The 18,171-nt window shown below is 42.9% G+C and overlaps 1 protein-coding gene across 2 annotated transcripts in view; it reads right to left on the reverse strand.

Annotated features, from left to right (window-relative positions):
- Positions 1-8,467: 8,467 nt before the first annotated feature.
- The window catches only part of TFG (trafficking from ER to golgi regulator), a 28,494-nt gene continuing 18,790 nt past the window's right edge, over positions 8,468-18,171 (reverse strand). Inside the window, exons 4-8 of one of the 2 annotated variants that reach the window (XM_066578378.1) lie at positions 14,746-14,892; positions 14,498-14,665; positions 12,985-13,101; positions 10,132-10,236; positions 8,468-9,251 (exon numbers count right to left, since the gene is read on the reverse strand). In XM_066578378.1, the coding sequence (XP_066434475.1) occupies positions 8,887-9,251; positions 10,132-10,236; positions 12,985-13,101; positions 14,498-14,665; positions 14,746-14,892 (902 nt within the window). In that variant the 3' untranslated portion in view covers positions 8,468-8,886. Of the gene's footprint in view, positions 9,252-10,131; positions 10,237-12,972; positions 13,102-14,497; positions 14,666-14,745; positions 14,893-18,171 lie in introns of both variants that reach the window. The other variant, XM_066578370.1, reaches the window with a different exon arrangement.

The following is an 18,171-nucleotide window of genomic DNA, read 5'->3' on the forward strand; positions in this document are numbered from 1 at the left end:
CCTGACGTTCCGAGGCGCAAGGTCACTACATAACCGATCACATGATCGGGACTCTATTGAAGTACATGGTGGAGTGCATTCGCGTCCTGCCATGATGCTTCGGCACCAGGGTCTGACATCATGTCAAGAGCGCCACAGACCAAACATGGCATCCTGCCACATCACTATATAAGTAAGTGTACTTCTTTCAGTATATTAGGCTTGAGAAAGGGGTTTTTGTACCCCTGTTGCCCTGTGTGTACCTGCTTTATGTTGTAGCACCACTGTGAATAAAAAAGAAAAAGGATATACCAGCATCCATATTGTTTGAAGCTGACTTGGAATGGGGGGAAATGGTTGGACCCAGATCCCCCCAGTGCAGTAAGTTTTTTTTCCTTGCTTTTGATTCTTTTGAACTCTATTAAGGTGTACTGTAGCGCAAGAGAACCTGTACATTTTCTTTTTGTTTTTCATCATTTATTAGGCTGCATACCACAGGTTTATGGTTCCTGCTGCTCTCCCAATTGGGATTATCACCTGTATGATATTTTAAGGCTGAAGTGGACCTACATGGTGTGGAGTTCTGCCTGCTGACAGACTCCGTACCAAACTAGTAAGTCCTTTTCTCCAAGATCACATTGGTACTATAATATCACACTTCCTCTATATTTGGAGCAGAGACTCTTTAAATATATATATTTCAATTAGAGAGGAGGTATATCTACGTGCAGTTGTTCTTCCTTGTTGTTCCTCCAATCTGCTGATTCCAGATCCTGCTTTCAGTCATCTAAAATGGCCAACAGTCTTCAAACTACCTAATCCTAGTCCTGGGGAAATTTTTTTTCCCTAAAGCCGGAGAGTTGCTTAAAAGGGTTAACCCTTTCCAATCCAATTTGTATCTTGGTTTTCCTAGGGGGCTTACTCTTTTTCTGCCATCATACAAATGCGCTATATGCTGGCTAAAGTCAGTACTGCATGAGGTGACACATTGGATAGGCTCCGAAAGCAGAGAGGCTGGCAATATACAGTAAAAGAACCCCGGCGGACGCCTTCCAACATTGGAGCTGTACAGCCTTAAATCTTAATGTCTTAAGACGTCAGATAGTGGATTGGAAAGAGTTAATATTGTCACTCGAGGGAGTATTGTATAGTGATACTACTTAGCACTCTCTTTGATTTCTACAAAGAGAACTTATGGTACTATCTGCATAGGGCAAGGCCATCGTAACTAAGGTAACATTTTCAGTTTTTAAGATACTTTTTGTTCCTAACCTCGTGCAAAGGTGTTTTTTGAAATGAAGATCATGCTACTATATCGTACTAATGCTAAATAAACATTATGTCGAACATGTACTTCCACTTGCCTGCTTTTATGGATTTGGGGGAAAAATGTTGGTAATGGATGCAACTATAAAAGAAGAAGAATCTTGTTACATTCTAAGTAAATGTTATTTCCTGTGAAATGAAGTATCACACTTGAGATTAGATTATGCCAAAAAAGTTCACAGACATAACTTGCTTGAAACTTGATCTTTGTTGAAATCAGTATTGTCTCTATGTATGCTAAGATTACAGAAGATTATAAATTACGCCAGTTACAAACCACTACTTTGAAATTGATTAAAAATCAGTAATATGTCCCAGTCTTAAGGCCCTTTTACACGCAATGATGATCACTCAAAATTCATTAAAACAATGGCTTTTGAGCGATAATTGTTGCGTGTAAATGTTACCACAGTGCACTTTTCGTTTGAATGATGATTTTTAGTTGAGTTTAAAAACATTCTGGGAGCAGGAGACAACAATGTTTTCTCTCAGCAGTCCATGCTAGAACAATGGAGCTAATTGCAGAGCTCAGACCTTCTGGTAAATTGTTAGCCTCTAGATTAAAGGAATAGAATTTACTAAAAATATGTACAACTTCCCACTTTCGTGATCATCATGCAAAATTAGCATCATATGACAAGCTGTCAAATGACATTTGTATCTGTAACTGAGGTGAATGGCCTTATGCTGGAGCTAAATTGCGACTATGTACTTGAGCAGTAGAGATTATTTATAGACTCTGGCAAAGCTATCCTGAAAACTGTATTGCTGCACAATGGCAACAAAAGGTCTTCTGTTCCCATTGCTCATGCTGGGAATGATAGAGACATACGAGTCAATGGAAGTTCTTTTGAAGCTGATCAACTATTCACATCCTAACTGAACATTTGCGGTGACCTGAAGGTTGTAGCACTCCTGTTGGGTCTATAGTTGGAGTACACAAAACACATGTGCCATCTGTGCATATGGAACAGTTGTGAATACAGCAATCATTAGAAAAGTGACACAGTGGCCATCCAAGATTGAGCACACTGTTGGCAGATACAATGTGCTACATGCATCACTGGTTGATTCAATGAAAGTGTACCTTCCACCACTTCACATTAGGCTGAGCCTAATGAAAAACTTTCTTGTGCTTCTGGATCATAATGGAAATGGGTTCCAGTATCTGAAAGGCAAGTTTAGAAAAAACAAAACTATAGCCAAATTAAAAGCAGGAATTTTTGTTGGTCCTGAAATCCGTCAATTAATGTGTGATGATTAGGGATGAGCGAACGTGTCCGTTACGGACACATCCGCACCCGGACACCGGCTTTGCCGAACACTGCAGTGTTCGCGCGTAAGTGTCCGGGTGCCGCCGGGGGGCGGGGAGATGCGCGGCGGCGCGGGCGGCAGTAGCGGGGAACAGGGGGGAGCCCTCTCTCTCTCCCTCTCCCCCCCACTCCCCGCCGCACCCCCCCGCGCTGCCACGGCGGCCCCCGAACTTTTTCGCCCGAACACTGAAGTGTTCGCAAAGTTCGGTGTTCGGGCGAAAAAGGGGCGGAGCCGAACGTGTTCGCTCATCTCTAGTGATGATACATTCAGATGCAAACTGAGCACGCTTGAACTCGCCACTTGGGATGCATTTATGCTAGTTGTGCAAAATTTTGGCAACCATTGGGCTGACAAGAATGCTGAACTTGTAAGCAACATGTTAGCAGAGTATCAGCAACTCGGCTGCCGAATGTCGCTCAAAACTCATTTCTTACATTCTCATTTGGATTTTTGTATGATGTGAGTGATGGACATGGGGAAAGATTCCACCAGGATATTGCTGCCATGGAAAAAAGATATCAAGACCACTTCAACCCCAACATGAGTGACTACTGCTGGTTTCTGGAGCAGTCAACAACAAACACTCACAAGCACAAAAGCAAGTGCTTTTTGAACAGACTCTATGCATTGTGTAAAGACTCAAGTGGATTTTTTATTTACACGTTTGTTAATGTGAATACACTTTTAGAATCTCTTACAGTTTTGAAGCACAATTTAGTTATGTACAGTGGCTGCATAACCAACATAACATCAGTTTCTTGCATCCCTATAAATAGCCAATGACACCGTGGATAACTTCAGAACCCAAAGTCCTATCCAAAATCCGACTATTGGACTGTTTAGTGTAACACACATGAAATACCCCAAATAGCAGGCAAAAATGTTTTTTCTGTGATGCAAGGTCAGTCCACCTAAACGCAGTATAAGACTTGGCAGAATTCTACAGGAATGTCATCAACAAACAGACTAATGGCACTTGTATTCAGTACCACATGTTTAGCAAAGTGAAACTTGTGTGTGTTGGGTATTGCAAATAGCAGAGCTTCTCTTCATCTGTCTTCCAAAGACTGGCAGTCAGCAGACATTTGTGATGATGGCAAGTACAGGATGACTATGTTGGGACATGACTGAACAGCAGTATCAGAGAACTCCTTGGCATTATTTATTACAACATGCAATCTATGCTACACATTTCATTGTCCTTCCAATGCCATCAATGATTACTTCCAAATTAATGGCCATCATAAAAAAAATAGTATAAGACTATTGATAACAAAATGTTTCATTGTAAGATCAATGTAATTTGCAGAAATTTCAAAAGACACCGTTGTAAAAAAACACATTAGTTCCAGTATTTACTTCTGATTAGTAGACGTGGATACGTTATGATCTGTTAAATATGTCCGTGTCTCATAATGTGATTGTTCTCAGTAAGAGAAACCACGTAATCTTGTAGATATGATACCTTCTAATGGCTAACAAAAATACATAATGTTACAGCAAGCTTTCAGACCTCCCAGGGTCCTTCGTTGAGCTTATAATGGAACAGATCTACAGACATATTTAATAAATACACATAATCATATGGGAGGGCAGGAACACAGTGAACTTAATTTGCACTTTATAAATACCAGAGACAGAGGGTAAGAAGGCACATGTTGGGATTAATAGTATTTAGGTAAATACCAGGGAGGGATGACCATAACAGTAAATAGTCCAGTGACAAGGAATGTGAAATCTCTCCTTCAGACCTGCAAATAAGGAAGATGGAACAATACATTTGTAGCGTCACATTTCCCTCTCTAATTGCATGGTGATGAGATCTCACACTGGCTCTCAGTTTTTGACCTGTTTCTCCAGTATAAAGCCCCAATGAGAGCCAGCATGAGATCTCATTGCCACACATTTAGAGAGGGAAAGACGGAATTACTTGTGGCAAAGCATTTTTGTGGTCATGGACACAACATAGAGCAGATGAGAGTTATCATACTGAAGGGCATCTTCAAGTCACAGCATCACTGAAGAATTTGGGAGTTTATATTTATGGCCATTTTTGATACACTCAAGAATGGAATGAACCTCGTAGCAGAGTTCTTGCATCAGTGGAGAATATGAAAGGTCTAAAGGAGATCAGAAGAGGTGTCCTTGGGGGGAGCGTCTAGGAGTGGGTCGGGGGATGGCCAGCGTCTCTCCCTGAGGTGGTGCTATTCCCAATCATTGTTTTAGAGACTTACAAACTCATACATTGATTGGAAGGAATGCTGCCATCCAATAGGTGGCGCTGCAGAGGTATTGTTCCATCTTCCTTGTTTGCAGGTCTGAAGGAAAGATTTCACATTCCTTGTCAGCGGACTAAATATTTACTGTTATGGTCATCTCCCCCCTGGTATTTATCTAAATACTATTAATCCTAATATGTCTGTGTCCTTTTACCCTCTGTCTCTTATATGGTGCAAATTAAGTTCACCATGTTCGTGTTCTCCCATGTGTTATAGTAAATGCATCTTTAGATGTGTTCCACCTGAGGAAGGACCCTGAGAGGTTTGAAGCTCACTATATCATGATGTATTTTATTAGCCATTAAAAGGTATCATATCTGCAAGATTAGTTTTTTCTTGCTGCGAACAATCACATTTTGCTCTGCCGGCTAACACCTTACAAACATTTTTATATTTTGTGTCTCATAAGATATTTCCAAAGTAAACTACATCAGTATATACAGCGGTAAATCAATAAAAATGTGTGGGAAAATATGCCATCCCTGAATTTAACACCAAAATCCACCCTAACTTCAGATTTTGATATAGAATTCTATTTTCAACACTGCACTAAAATCCATATGTTAGTGCGGATTTTGGTGCTGAATATGCCACAAGGCAGACCATCTAATGTGTATTGGGGCTTCCTGATGGCACATGTTGGAGGAGCAGATTGACTAGTTGAATTTCAAGATGCCCACTTATTTTGTTCTCTCAGAAAAAACCCACAGCCAGGGCATTTTGCCAGTATCCTGCTTCCCTTTCTCCAATTCAGAGCACACTCAGCCGAGTACAGCCGCAGGCGTATTTCAGTCAAGAGAGATTGCTGTCCACTATCTAAAATGCATAGATTTGTTACAGAAATGTATGGGACTTGCAGAAATTTGTAAGCACTCTGCACAAAGCAATCCTAGTGAAATATATGGAATGCAGTTTTACTTACAGAAATTTCTACAACAAATCTGCACCCTGAGGATTGTTGAACTCTAGCTGCAGCATTACAAGGAACTGGAGATGAGTAAGCGTCCTCGTTAAGGACAGATACTCAAGAGAGTATCGTCCTTTTCGAGTACGTGCCTGCTCGCCCGCAAAGATTCGGGTGCCGGCAGGGGTGAGCGCTGTGTTGCGGGAGGGAGAAAGAGAGATCTCCTACCCGTTACCCTATGGCGGCGCACGAATCTTTGCAGGCGAGCAGGCAGGTACTCAAAAAGGACGATACTCGCTCGAGGATCTGTCCTTAAGGAGTACGCTGACTCATCTCTACAGGGAACAGTATCTTTGAAGTCAGAGGGCAGAATGAAAACCAGTTTTTGTCCTGATTAGGTTTGTGCAGGAGACCTACAAGTAAGAGCAGGAGAAACTTCAAACTGTCCTGGCCATCTTCCCCCTTCCCCCACCAATTCCTAGAGTTGGGACCCACACCTATCAGACTGTTACTGTAAAACTTGTGGATAGGCCATACATGTCCAAGTTGGGGGGGGGGGGGGGGGGACCTTAAGTTATTGTGAAGATGTGTGCATGTAGACAGCAATAGGTTGTACGCATGAACTCTGCACATCATGAAATTTTACTTTTAGATTTACCATATTTCAGCCTCTGCATTTAAAATTCTGATCCCAGCAAACAACATTTGCTGCTTGTGGCCAACACATTGCAGCTTCATATAAAACTGCATAAAGGTGTTAATCACTGTAAAGTTATGGGTGGTCCCCTCACAAAGTGCTCCTGGACAGTTGCAGGAGTAGATGGTGGTGTTGAATGCACCAACACAGAATGTCCCAGAGGTTCTCAATTGGTTTCAGATGTGGGGATTGTGAAGCTGGCATCTAGGAACCACCTATACTCTGGCCACATGACGCTGAGCCTTGTCCTGCACCAGGAGGAATCCAGCACCAACATAAACATCTGACAATGGCTCTGGGGAGTTCACCCCAGTATCCAACAGCAGTTAGGGTGCTGTTGGCCATCACAGAGGTTTGTACAACCCTTCAAGTATACGCCTCCTCAGACCAGCACTGACCCACCACCAAAGCAGTCATGCTGGATGATGCCGTAGGCATAACATTTACCTCGGTAGCTCCAGTGTCCTTCACATGTGCTCAATGTAAACCTCCCTCATCTGTCAGGAGAATGGGATGCAAATGAAAGACCTGACAATTCTTTTCTCTTGTGAACGCCGCTCCTGCGGGGTTGTGAGCCCCACTACAGGATGTCAGGCTCTCAGAGTTTGACAGTTTGGTCAGAGACTTGTATACCAGACCTAATGCTGAGTTTAGGTCATTTTACGGCCTTGTCCAGCTCTCCAAGGGTAATGGCCTGTGTCCTGGTATCTGCTCTTGAAAAGGAGCATGTAAGGATGTGGGAGCCTGGAGATGCAGGAATACCTTGTGGAACCTGACTGGGCAGCAGGTGCCGCCTCATGCTACCAGTAGTAACAAAAGCCCTAGCACAACTAGAAAACAATCAATCATGAAGGCTAAGGTGAGCATAAGTAGTCTGTGGCCACCACCTACAACCCATTCCATTTTGGGGGGGGGGGGGGGGTGTCTTGCTGTGGTCTCTTCAGTATACCTGTTGTCGCTTTCATTTCACTGCTTTGGTGCAAATGAATTTATAAAATCACTTCTTCCTACCTGGACAGATGGATATCCTTGAGGGGTTAGTGATTTTGAGTTATCCTTGGCTCAAAAAAATGGAAGGAATTGAGCATCAGTGTATATGGTTATAGGGGTATGGACTTACTCAAATATACAAATTTTATTTCTACATGTCAAAAGTGTAAAATAAAAGTGTAAATCCTCTAGAATAGGGGTGCATAGCTCCAGTCCTCAAGGGAGCCCAACAGGTCATGTTCTCAGGATTTCCTTAGTATTGCACACACAGGTGATGTAATTCTTGTCACTCCCTCAGACATTGCCACAAGTGTTCTTGCTATCCTGTTGGGGCCCTCAAGGACTGGCGTTGTGCACTCTTCTCTAAATACAAATTTTAGCTATTCCTAGCCAACTGTAGTTGCTGTTGAGTTTGTGTGACCTCCTCCATACATTTCCACAGGCTTTTCCATTTATGATCAAATTACAAAGCAGAGGCTTCATCCAGATTAAATGTTTGGGCACACCCATCACTTAGGCTGGGATCGCTTTTCTTGCACTTTGAAATGCTAGGCAAAAACCACTTGCGTTTTTGCAATGAAAGGGTCAGCCTTTGACTTCTGCCACAAAAAATACACGTCTGACTTTCATCAGTCATGTGAACATAGCCTAGCAAAGAATTTCCAGAAAGCCTTAAAAAAATAAATAAATAAAAAAATGTACTTACGTGTTCACAACACAATTAGACATTACAAGTTACTACAGAATAAATGGCAACTGCAGTTCCTTCTGCCACCTCCAATATCTCTAGCTGTGCTTACGATTGATAGCATTAGCAGATGTGGAATGACCCTCACACCGATATTACCTGCAAGTAATGAAACTTCACTTTTGGAAGGGTTTACATATGGAAATTGGTGCATTTTGACTTGAGACGTACAGATTTTGTAGTCCTCGTTTTAATAAACCCGACACAAGCTCCAATAACAGGAACACAACTTCCAGCAATGACACCATTTATTCAGACAACCAAAGATTAAACGAGTTGAACATTTTATTAGATTTCAGTGTTAGAATGTGTAGAATAGCTAGTTTATAACTCAGAAGGGCTCTACTTGAACACATCAGATCATTAAAAATAGGCCAAAAGTGGGGGTTTGATTAGCGTATTTTCACATTTGACAAGGCTGACTAGTTTGTCAAACGCTTTTTAGATTTAATTTTCAACTAGAGAGCAGATACAATCAAAAGCAAGAAATCATCGTTTGGTCTCCTCCAGTAAAGATACACAACACTGAAAAGCACAAAATGCTTTCCTTCTGCTGTCTGAAGCATGATTACAGTTGTAAGCTTAACATCGAAGTCTGTTGGGATGGAAACCGATCTAGCAGCCTTTGCCTTGGTAGTGATAGTGCATTTTATCGGTATCCAGGTCCAGGTTGGGTGTACCCCTGACCAAATGGGGCACGGTTCCGAGCATATGGGTTAGGCCCACTAGGGGGAGGGGTTACCGTACTACCAGGTGGAGGTGTGTATCCTGGCCTAGGCTGATAGCTCCCTGGTTGGCTTGGTGCCATTCCAGGCTGAGAAGCAGGAGGGACATTATAGTTGGCAGGCTGGGATGCTTGTGTAGTGTAGGTCTGTGGTGGGTAGGAGCCAGCTGGGTACTGTTGAGGGGCCTGGGCTGATATTTGCTGTGGTTGGCCTTGAAAACCAGGAGCAGGAGCCTGAGCAGCTTGCTGACTGTAAGCCGGGAACTGCTGAGCAGTTTGTTGGTTGTAACCTGGAACAGAAACACATTTAATATTTTACTGTAGAAAACATTAATTTACAATGCACAGCATAAAAGATAACCTGTCAGCACTGAACAGCAACAAACTAAAGGCCCATTTACACACAACGAATGAACAAATCTGAGAGATAAATGGCTTTTGAGCAATGGTTTTGCACAAAGTACTAATAGGCACTAATGCCCATTAGTACTTTATCAGCTTCATTTGCGTGAAAGGAGCCTCCAGCAGCCGCTTGCAAATCCCAAAATGTGGTCTGGACTTTGCACTCAGCTGCATTATCTTTGCACAGGGCTCCCGCGGGCTGTCGGATGAATACAATGTAATCAGCTGCTCCTGCCGAGAGCACAGCATGCGGTCTCTGCTATCTCTCTCCAGCTGAATGATGAATTTTATGCTCAACTAAAAATTATTGTTCAGCTGAAGAGTGAAAGATGGAAGTGTTTACACGCAACGACTATCGCTCAAAAGCCAGCGTTTAAACAAATTGTGAGCAGGAATTGTTGTGTGTAAATGGGCCTTAACTTATGGTGCTGCTCAGTGAGGTAAAAGGGTGGAGGATTTTTTTTTTTTTTTTTAATAGTCATTTGCACCCTCGGGGTCCCCTGGTGAACTCCGCACAAGGTCTGAAAATTCAACTCTCTTCAGACTGTGCGCAGACTTCCCCAGTGGACACCCAAGGAACAGAGAAACAGGTGACAAAAGAAAAAAAATGCATCCCACGACTCCGTCACCTCACTGAACATCATCATAGTTTATGTTGGCGTTTGGTGGCGACCGGCTCCCTTTAATGAAGTTTGTGCCTTTTGGGAGCAATAAAAACGGGTGCTGAGGATCAAGTTTTGTGTTGTCAGAGTGCCGGAGTCTCCTTACCAGGATACTGCATGCCGTACTGCTGCTGGGGCTGAGCTTGAGGCTGAGGCTGACCTTGAGCTGTTGGATACCCGGGCTGTTGTGGATACTGTTGATAGATTTGTCCTACAAAAGGGAATGTATTTTAGTTTGACTAGTGAAATGCAGTGCGGCTTTACAATTGAAGTTAGATTCACAGCTACAAGCTAAAAGAAATGCAATTAGTTAGGGAAGAAGAATTAGTTTCCAGCACAACTAGATAAATCTTAAAATTAACCATCCTGAATAATGTGAAAATTCAAAATGTATTCTTTTATCTTTCTGGCAAAGAGCGGTATATCAATAAAAGTAGATGAAAACAGCAGGTATTTTGAGGGGGCATTTAGAACGAAATCCTCCGGGATCATCTTGCAATGGGAAATAACCGAATGTATAAGATAAGTGCCCAGTCTTTTGTGATTAGAGAAGTCCTCATATTTAGGCCACTCACACACAGTCTGTAAAAATGCTGCATTTCAAATGTGTTATCACAATTTTGAGTGGCATTTTGGAATGCCTTGTACAGCATTCAATGCACCCTCGTGATTGTAATGGGAGATAGGTTCGTTAATTAGGTGCTTAAAATGCACCAAAATAGAGCAAACAGCACTCGAATGCTAGGCTGCAAAAACCCATTGAAATCAAATGGAGGCGTTGTAGAGTGTTTACCGTGGTATTTCAAACACCGCAGTAAACAGCATTGTGAAGGTGACCTTACAGAATATGCCATGCTACCCACAAAAATAGTCTGATGAAAGGAGCGACATTTAGCGCTCCTGAGAAAAACAGCATTGTTAACCAGAGGCAAGGTGTTATGGCTACCTAAAAGGGAGTCTGTCAGCTGGAACATGCTGTAGAGAGTTATGGGGAAGATGCAGTGTAACTTGTATTTTATTCACTAACATCTCTGCTCATTCTGAGCTGAACAGTCCAATGGGCGGAGCCATCAGTGATCAGCGACTAGCTGTGTAGAAGTGTGCACCCACAGTTAGCTGTCAATCACTGATAGCTCCACCCATTGGACTGTTCAGCTCAGAATGAGCAGAGATGTAACTTGTATTTTATTCACTTAACACTGAATCTTCCCCCATAAACTCTTTACAATCTGCTTAGCTCCTCCGGCTCTATAACATCATGCCTGCAGTTGGGACAGCGTGTTCTAGGAGATAGAATCCCTTTAACTGAATGTTAGAGTATTATTTGTATAGTAACTACACAAACCTTTTAATTCTAAAAGAGGGAAGACAGACAAGCTCTTACATTTTAAAGGAAAACTCCTGCTTGCTCTGCTGGGTCCCCCGATTACACGGGTGTGACAGTTGTCTGTAATCGTTCTTTCAATCAATTATTTGGGTAACTGTCAACCGGTTGAAAGTCATCTCAGCCATTAAAAAGGTAACAACAACTCAGGAATCTGACTTTTCATTTCACCCAATAACTGACAAACGTGGCACAACTATACCTTTTCCTCAGGATTTAACTGTCAGTGTGAAAACTGCAAAATTTTAGGACTTTCTAAAATAAAGTTGTGACAACCAACGAAAAAGTAAGATAAAAAAATACAAAAAGTGTAATAGGTCCTTTTCTGATGACATACTCACTTTAAAGAGAATAGTTGCAAATTAAGAACTCCACCTGACACTATCTTAGGCTGAAAGAAGACCGTATGTATGTATGTATGTATGTATGTATGTATGTATGTATGTATGTATGTGGCGAGAGGACACGAAAACCTGAATCTTTCTAATAAACCCGCTGACGACGTATCACTGAGCTACAGACTGCTGGGACCATGCATTAGTTTACGTAAATCCATTCAGCAAGACGCCATAGGCTTCAATGTAAGGATGAGCGCGATCTCAAGATCTTGAGAACCGCAGCAGCACACAGATTAGACAGCTGCAGCATCAGAGCGCTGGCCTTTAGCCCTGGTATTTTAATGTGATAAACCAGCACTAAACACTCAGTCTTTTTTTCTTAATCGGAAGACAGTTTCTCCTGAGACTGCAGATAGAGAGTTCCCATTACCAAGCACAAAAATAATGCACTGTGCATAAGACATATTTGCTGTTCTCCACAGAGCCCGCTCCGTTATCTGTCCCATTCTGGCTTTGATAGCACTGGCTTAAAATGAATGCCAACAATATTCATGCCGATAGACTCTGCACACAATTAGGTATTTGCACTTCGAAATATAGTGAAGTGCCGCCATATAATGTACATAACTTCTCAGGTCTGTTAGTGCAGCATAATCGGCTGCGAGGACCTCCACCCTACAGCCATAGGAGGTTGTCACATGCTGATCACTACTTGTTGCTGATGGCCGCCGTCAACAAGCAGTATAGGTATAGCTGGTGGGTGCCCACTTCAATGCAACAGGATGAGAGAGGGCTGGTAGAAAATTTTAACCCTTTCCAATCCAATTTTGGATTCAGGGTTTCCTAAAAGGCTTTCTCTTTTTGCTGTTCTACAACGGTGCCATCTGCTGGCTAAAGCCAGTGTGTGTGCGCCAGAGAGGCTCCAACAGCGGAGCGGCTGGCAACAGACGGTAAGAATACCCTGTCGGACATCTTATGATATTGGAGCTGTACAAGCTTCAATCAGAATGTAGTAAGTCGTCAGACAGTGGATTGGAAAGGGTTAAGGAAGGGGGCATGTGGGGGGTGGTTTTGTTTTTTTAACCATTATGCCCATTGTAAAACACCTTTTATGCTCTGTAGTTTTGAAAAAGCTTTCTCAAAAAAACCTTTACAACAAATTCCAAAGACATAAAACAGTGCACTGCAGGGAGGAGAAAGGTCCGTGTTAAACAATCGAGCTGACCTTCAATCTGACCTGGCTGCGGAGCTCCTGGATATGTCTGCTGCTGGACACCCGGTGGATGAGCGGAGGAGGAAGAGGCAATACTATCTGGCGTACTGGAACGTTCCTCTACGGGAGCACTGGGTGGGCCTGGGCGACAAGAGACAAGACAAGGGGAAAATTACATGGAACTGAAACCTTGCAAATTAAAAAATTAACCCAAAAACGCAGATTTCTTTAATCCACAACATGTCAGTTTTAGTTGCGGACTGAATAAAAATGTTGCAAATTTTCATACATTGACTTCAAGAGCGAAATTTAAAATCAGGAGCAAAATCTATTGTTGTGGACTTTGCCGTAGACGCCATGAATTGTCTGCGTAATTTAAAAAGGTATTATAATCACCAATTCACCAAGAGAGCCATGTTTCAAAAGCAACAGGATGAGCCAATTCCCATAAAGAACTCGCATCAGCTAATAGATTTAGCGAAATAGGCAATTACATCCTAATGTGCGTATTAATAATGAAATCATCATGACACGGCCTGTTGGGGCTCCTGGAGGAAACCACAAGATATGCCAAAAATGTCTGATGGGACCCCCAACCCAAGTTTCTTCTGGTGTGCGAGGTGGCCAGGATTATGAAACCAGAGTGCTACCGGTGTCAGGGATTACAGAGATCAGTCATGTTTGGCTGAGATGAAAATACCCCTTTAAACCCAAATCCTAAACAAGGCAACCAGTCAGTTTAAAAATGCAGTTTAATCTGCTAGCCACATGTTATAGAGCAAGAGGAGCCGAGCAGATTGATATGGACTTTTGGGGAAAACCAATATACATTAGGCCAAAAGCACAAGGCTGTACACCCATCTGTGTGCGGTCAAATATACAGACACTGCACATTGCTATTCACGTACCCAAAGACTGATGAGAATAGGAAATACTCTGCATGCAAAAATAGAAAAAAAAACGGTCCCATATGATGTCCATGAAATACAGACAGCACACGGCCTTAAAAATGCTGCGGTGCATCTTAGGGCTAACTTGTACTTTATCTAGATCCCTGTTGTATGAGGAGTCCAGTGGGCAGTCCCATCAGTGACTGACAGCTATCTCTGTATGAACAAACAGGAATTGCTGTACTCACAGAATAGGACTGCCCACTGGACTCCTAATCATAGAAGGGACAGGGATTTAAAGGGAACAGGTTGTCAGAAAATGAGCAATTACATAAATCAAGTTTTTATGTTAAAGTTTAAGAATTTTCGATTTTTAGTTTGATGTCACAATGTATATTAAAAAAAATTCTAATTGCAAAACAGATTAGGAACATGGATTATGTATCACTATCTGGCCTTGAGTAGTAAAAACGTATATCAAATTCCCTTTAAATTAAGACAAGTTATACTGAATTTCTCACAAACATATTAACCTGCTCCGCTCCTCCTGCTATATATAAGCTGCGGCCCAGAGATTTTTCAATGTGACGGTTCCCTTTAATGTGATGACATTGACTACACACCATATGTTACAGCCTACAACCCACCAGTAACTTGGTCCTCCGTTAATCCAAAGGCGGACATGACATTTTTGTTGATTTCCTCTGGATTCTTCAGTGGATCAAAAGCAGACATGCTGGCAGCCATAACCTGGGTGGAAGGCTTGACTGAAGAGTCCGGGGCAGCAGGCTTCTCTTCTCGGCCATCTACAGTTTCTGTTTCATTAGGACAGACAAAGTGTGAGCATCAAGCTGAATGATGGCGCCATCTAACAGACAACAATGACCTGTCATACCCGCGTCGTGCAAGCTGCTTGGGATCCCAGGGTCGGCGGGCGGCTCTAAACAGTCCAACAGACGATTCACTTTGTTGCGTAGTTCTATCAACTCCCGCCGAAGATACTTCACCTGACTGGACTCGAGAGGACGGGGCTGTCCATTAACTGTGGGCAAGAGAGCATGTATTGTAGTAATACAGTAGAACACACACACAGCTTTATACTGCGGAGTAGTGTGGATTAGGCAACCGTGTCAAGTAAAGCATGTAACAGAATCTATATAAAAGGAGGACCTCTTAATACAAATATAGCTGCACCTACAATTCTGCAGACTTCATAACTGGAATCTCCCAGAATTTACCGTTGGTCCAATGGCTGCAGAGAGCCCGGTACAGAAACCTGCACTTGTGTATTCTTTAGTCATGGCCGTGTACAGTAATCTAGGAGAATTGTCCCAATGCATTACAGAGACTTCAGCAGGCTGGTTAGGGATCTGACAACTTGCTTGTTGACAGTTTCCAATAACCACCAGCAGATTTGTCAACTAAAACTTTGAGCTTTCACACACCCCAATCACATGAGATGCCCCAATAAGTGCATCAATGACTTGTGTGACATCCTACAGATAATATATGATGCTCAATGTGTCCTCTTTCTTATAACACATTCCTCCCCCCCCCCCTCCCCCCCTCAAGGAGACTTGACGATGGGGATGATTGGAAATCTGGTATAGTACACTGCAATACTTATGTAGCGCATTGTAGTGCACGTTTGACAGGTTAGACCTGAGGCAAGATATTATAGGTTGGCATGCTTGGTAGATCCTTCATAAGGCCTCTGGCTGCCATGAGAATGCACAGCAACTACTGTGTACACTGTGGGGTGCTGATGGATGACAGGGGAAACCCCTCCCACTGTCACCTGCTTACATGGCGAGACCACTACTGATCATGGCATGTAAGGGTTAAACAGTCAGGAGTGAAGATCTGTACTCCCATTCATTAGAGCAGGAGGCTGGCTGTCACTAGACAACATAGAACTCCCCCAACATATAAGTGGTCATTACCAGGTAAAAAAATAAATAAATTCAGAGGCTCAGAAACTTAAAAGGAAAAAAACACAATCAACTGCTTCAGTGGCTCCTAATCCAGCACTGGGGGCCCGATGCCCAGAAGAAGCCAGCGGGTTGTATATTGTGCACGGCTGTTCCGCCAGTCACAGGATTCAGCAGCCATGGAAGACTCATCCTGCAGCCAGTGAGGAAGAAAGCGGTCAGCTGACCAGTTATGTAATGTACATGGGAATCTGCAGTTTGGGACTGTAGCAATGTACGTTCTCCCATGGTGCCCTTTAAGAAGTAAGAAAGTCATCTCATAAGCATCATTGTTCAGCATGAAGCCGAAAAGATTAAAAAAAAGAAAAAAAGAGAAAACCGAGTTCTCAGCATGTATGGGTCTTTCAGAAAGGCATCTGGATGATATAATTGAAAAACTCGATGCCAAGACAGAACAACTGTGATATGGAGCAGAAAGTATTGAGGCAATCAGAGAAAAATGTGCAAGAAAATCCACAACATACAAGCAACACGAGATGCCGCTCAGAGACATTACTGACAAACACCACGCACTCAGTACATCACAGAAGGGGGCCTCGGCATCCCCCCAAATAGTCCATAGCTACCAGGAATGATTTGTGCTCTGACACACGCAGCATACATATGTATCTGGACAGCCGGCATGTGACGGTACATTTCTGTACAGCCAGACGTGTCTGATCCACAGCAGTCAGACACACGGACAGGCTGTCCCGCTATATATCCAACTGCCAGGTCCCCCACCATAGGTCATATTATAAAGATGGAAATACCCCTTAGGGAGTAACACTTGTCCTTTACTTCACCCCTTTCTAAGTGTATTGAAAAGCATTGTCACTTGTGTTTCCTTAAATGTTAGATTATTTAGATTTTTAAAGAATAGAAGTCGAAAGTGCCAAAATATACCCCAGAACCCAAGACTGAGGAACTGAATAGATGTATACCTTTATAAGGGTTAACGAAAACCCACATATGTCCTGTATATTACTTCACTGAGAAGCAAGAGATCACAGATTCCACATACTGGGCTCCCATATCCTGCGCACAACCACCAGCTGATGGGAATCTCCTGCCACCTGCTGGCCGATCTCTGTATGGCCCGGGCAATTATTCCTCATGCAGAAAGCAAATGTGTTTACTGGGAATGCCTGGCCAATCTGCTCCCCCCAGCAGGATATGGACAGGGGAGTCTTCAGAATGTACATATTTAGGCATTCAGGTGGCCAGATGTGAGCTGTGCCCGAGGTTCTCAGGAGCAACTTGTATACAGATCCGTGTGCTGTTTGAGCGGCAGTGGATATAACATCCTACTCCCCTCCATGAATCGAGTCAGAATAGGACATGATGCAATAATTATTTATACATATTACACATATACTATAGAAAAAGTAAATAAATAATAGTCAAGCAGCTAGGATGAGTTGGCGGTTTGGGGAAAAACTCAGCATGCAGTTACATCTCAGGCAGATGGGCAAATGATTAGAGCTGTGGTGTGATTAGATGGACGGTCTTGCCATCTGAGGCCCTAAAAGTGGTTCCACTCTTGGCCTATAAAAGGCTCTCAGAGGCTCCTTGTGTGCAGTGACCTTTCTTTGCGCTTGTGTAGATCTTGTTGACCACTAGATGATTCTACGATGCAATCAAAGAGATTTAGCCCAGTTAACAGAGTTTGAGAGTGGGTGTAAAAATTGAAATGCAAGAAGTCGAATGGTCGTATCAACAAATTGATCACCATGTGGGCAGTTCTTACCAGAATGTTAGGAGGTGTTGGGCGAGTAGCTGTGAGGGCACACACAAGGTGACGGGGCTCAGGACACCCTCAACAGACCATACGGAGAGAGGATCATCCGGCAAACACAAGGAGCGCAAACGGTTTTGCCGGCGGCCATCCAGATACAGTTGGCAGCATCATAACAGGCTCCTTCATATAATTAACTCATTTTGAAATGGATGGCAGCAACACATCTCAGAAAAGTTGGGACAGAGATAACAAAAGGCTGAAGAAGTCGCACTAATGAGAAGTCCAATGTCAATTTTCCACCAAGTCACATGTCTGCCTCTCCAACATGCTCTTTTTATACACGGCGGCTCTCAGAAGCAAAGATGGAGAGAGGCTCACAGATCTGTAGAAATTGTGAAATCATTTCAGAAGAAATGTTCCTCAATGTAAAATTGCAAAGACTGATTATCCCTCCATCTACAGTACATCATATCAAAATTCAGAGAATCTGGAGAAATTCACATGTACAAGGGACAAGGCCAATGGTTAATATTGGTTGCTTGAGATCTACGGGCCTTCAGGTGTCGCTGCATTAAAAGCAGGCACGATTCTGTAATGCAAATCACTGCAT

Source organism: Eleutherodactylus coqui, chromosome 1 (genome assembly GCF_035609145.1).
Source record: "Eleutherodactylus coqui strain aEleCoq1 chromosome 1, aEleCoq1.hap1, whole genome shotgun sequence".
NCBI lineage: Eukaryota > Metazoa > Chordata > Amphibia > Anura > Eleutherodactylidae > Eleutherodactylus > Eleutherodactylus coqui.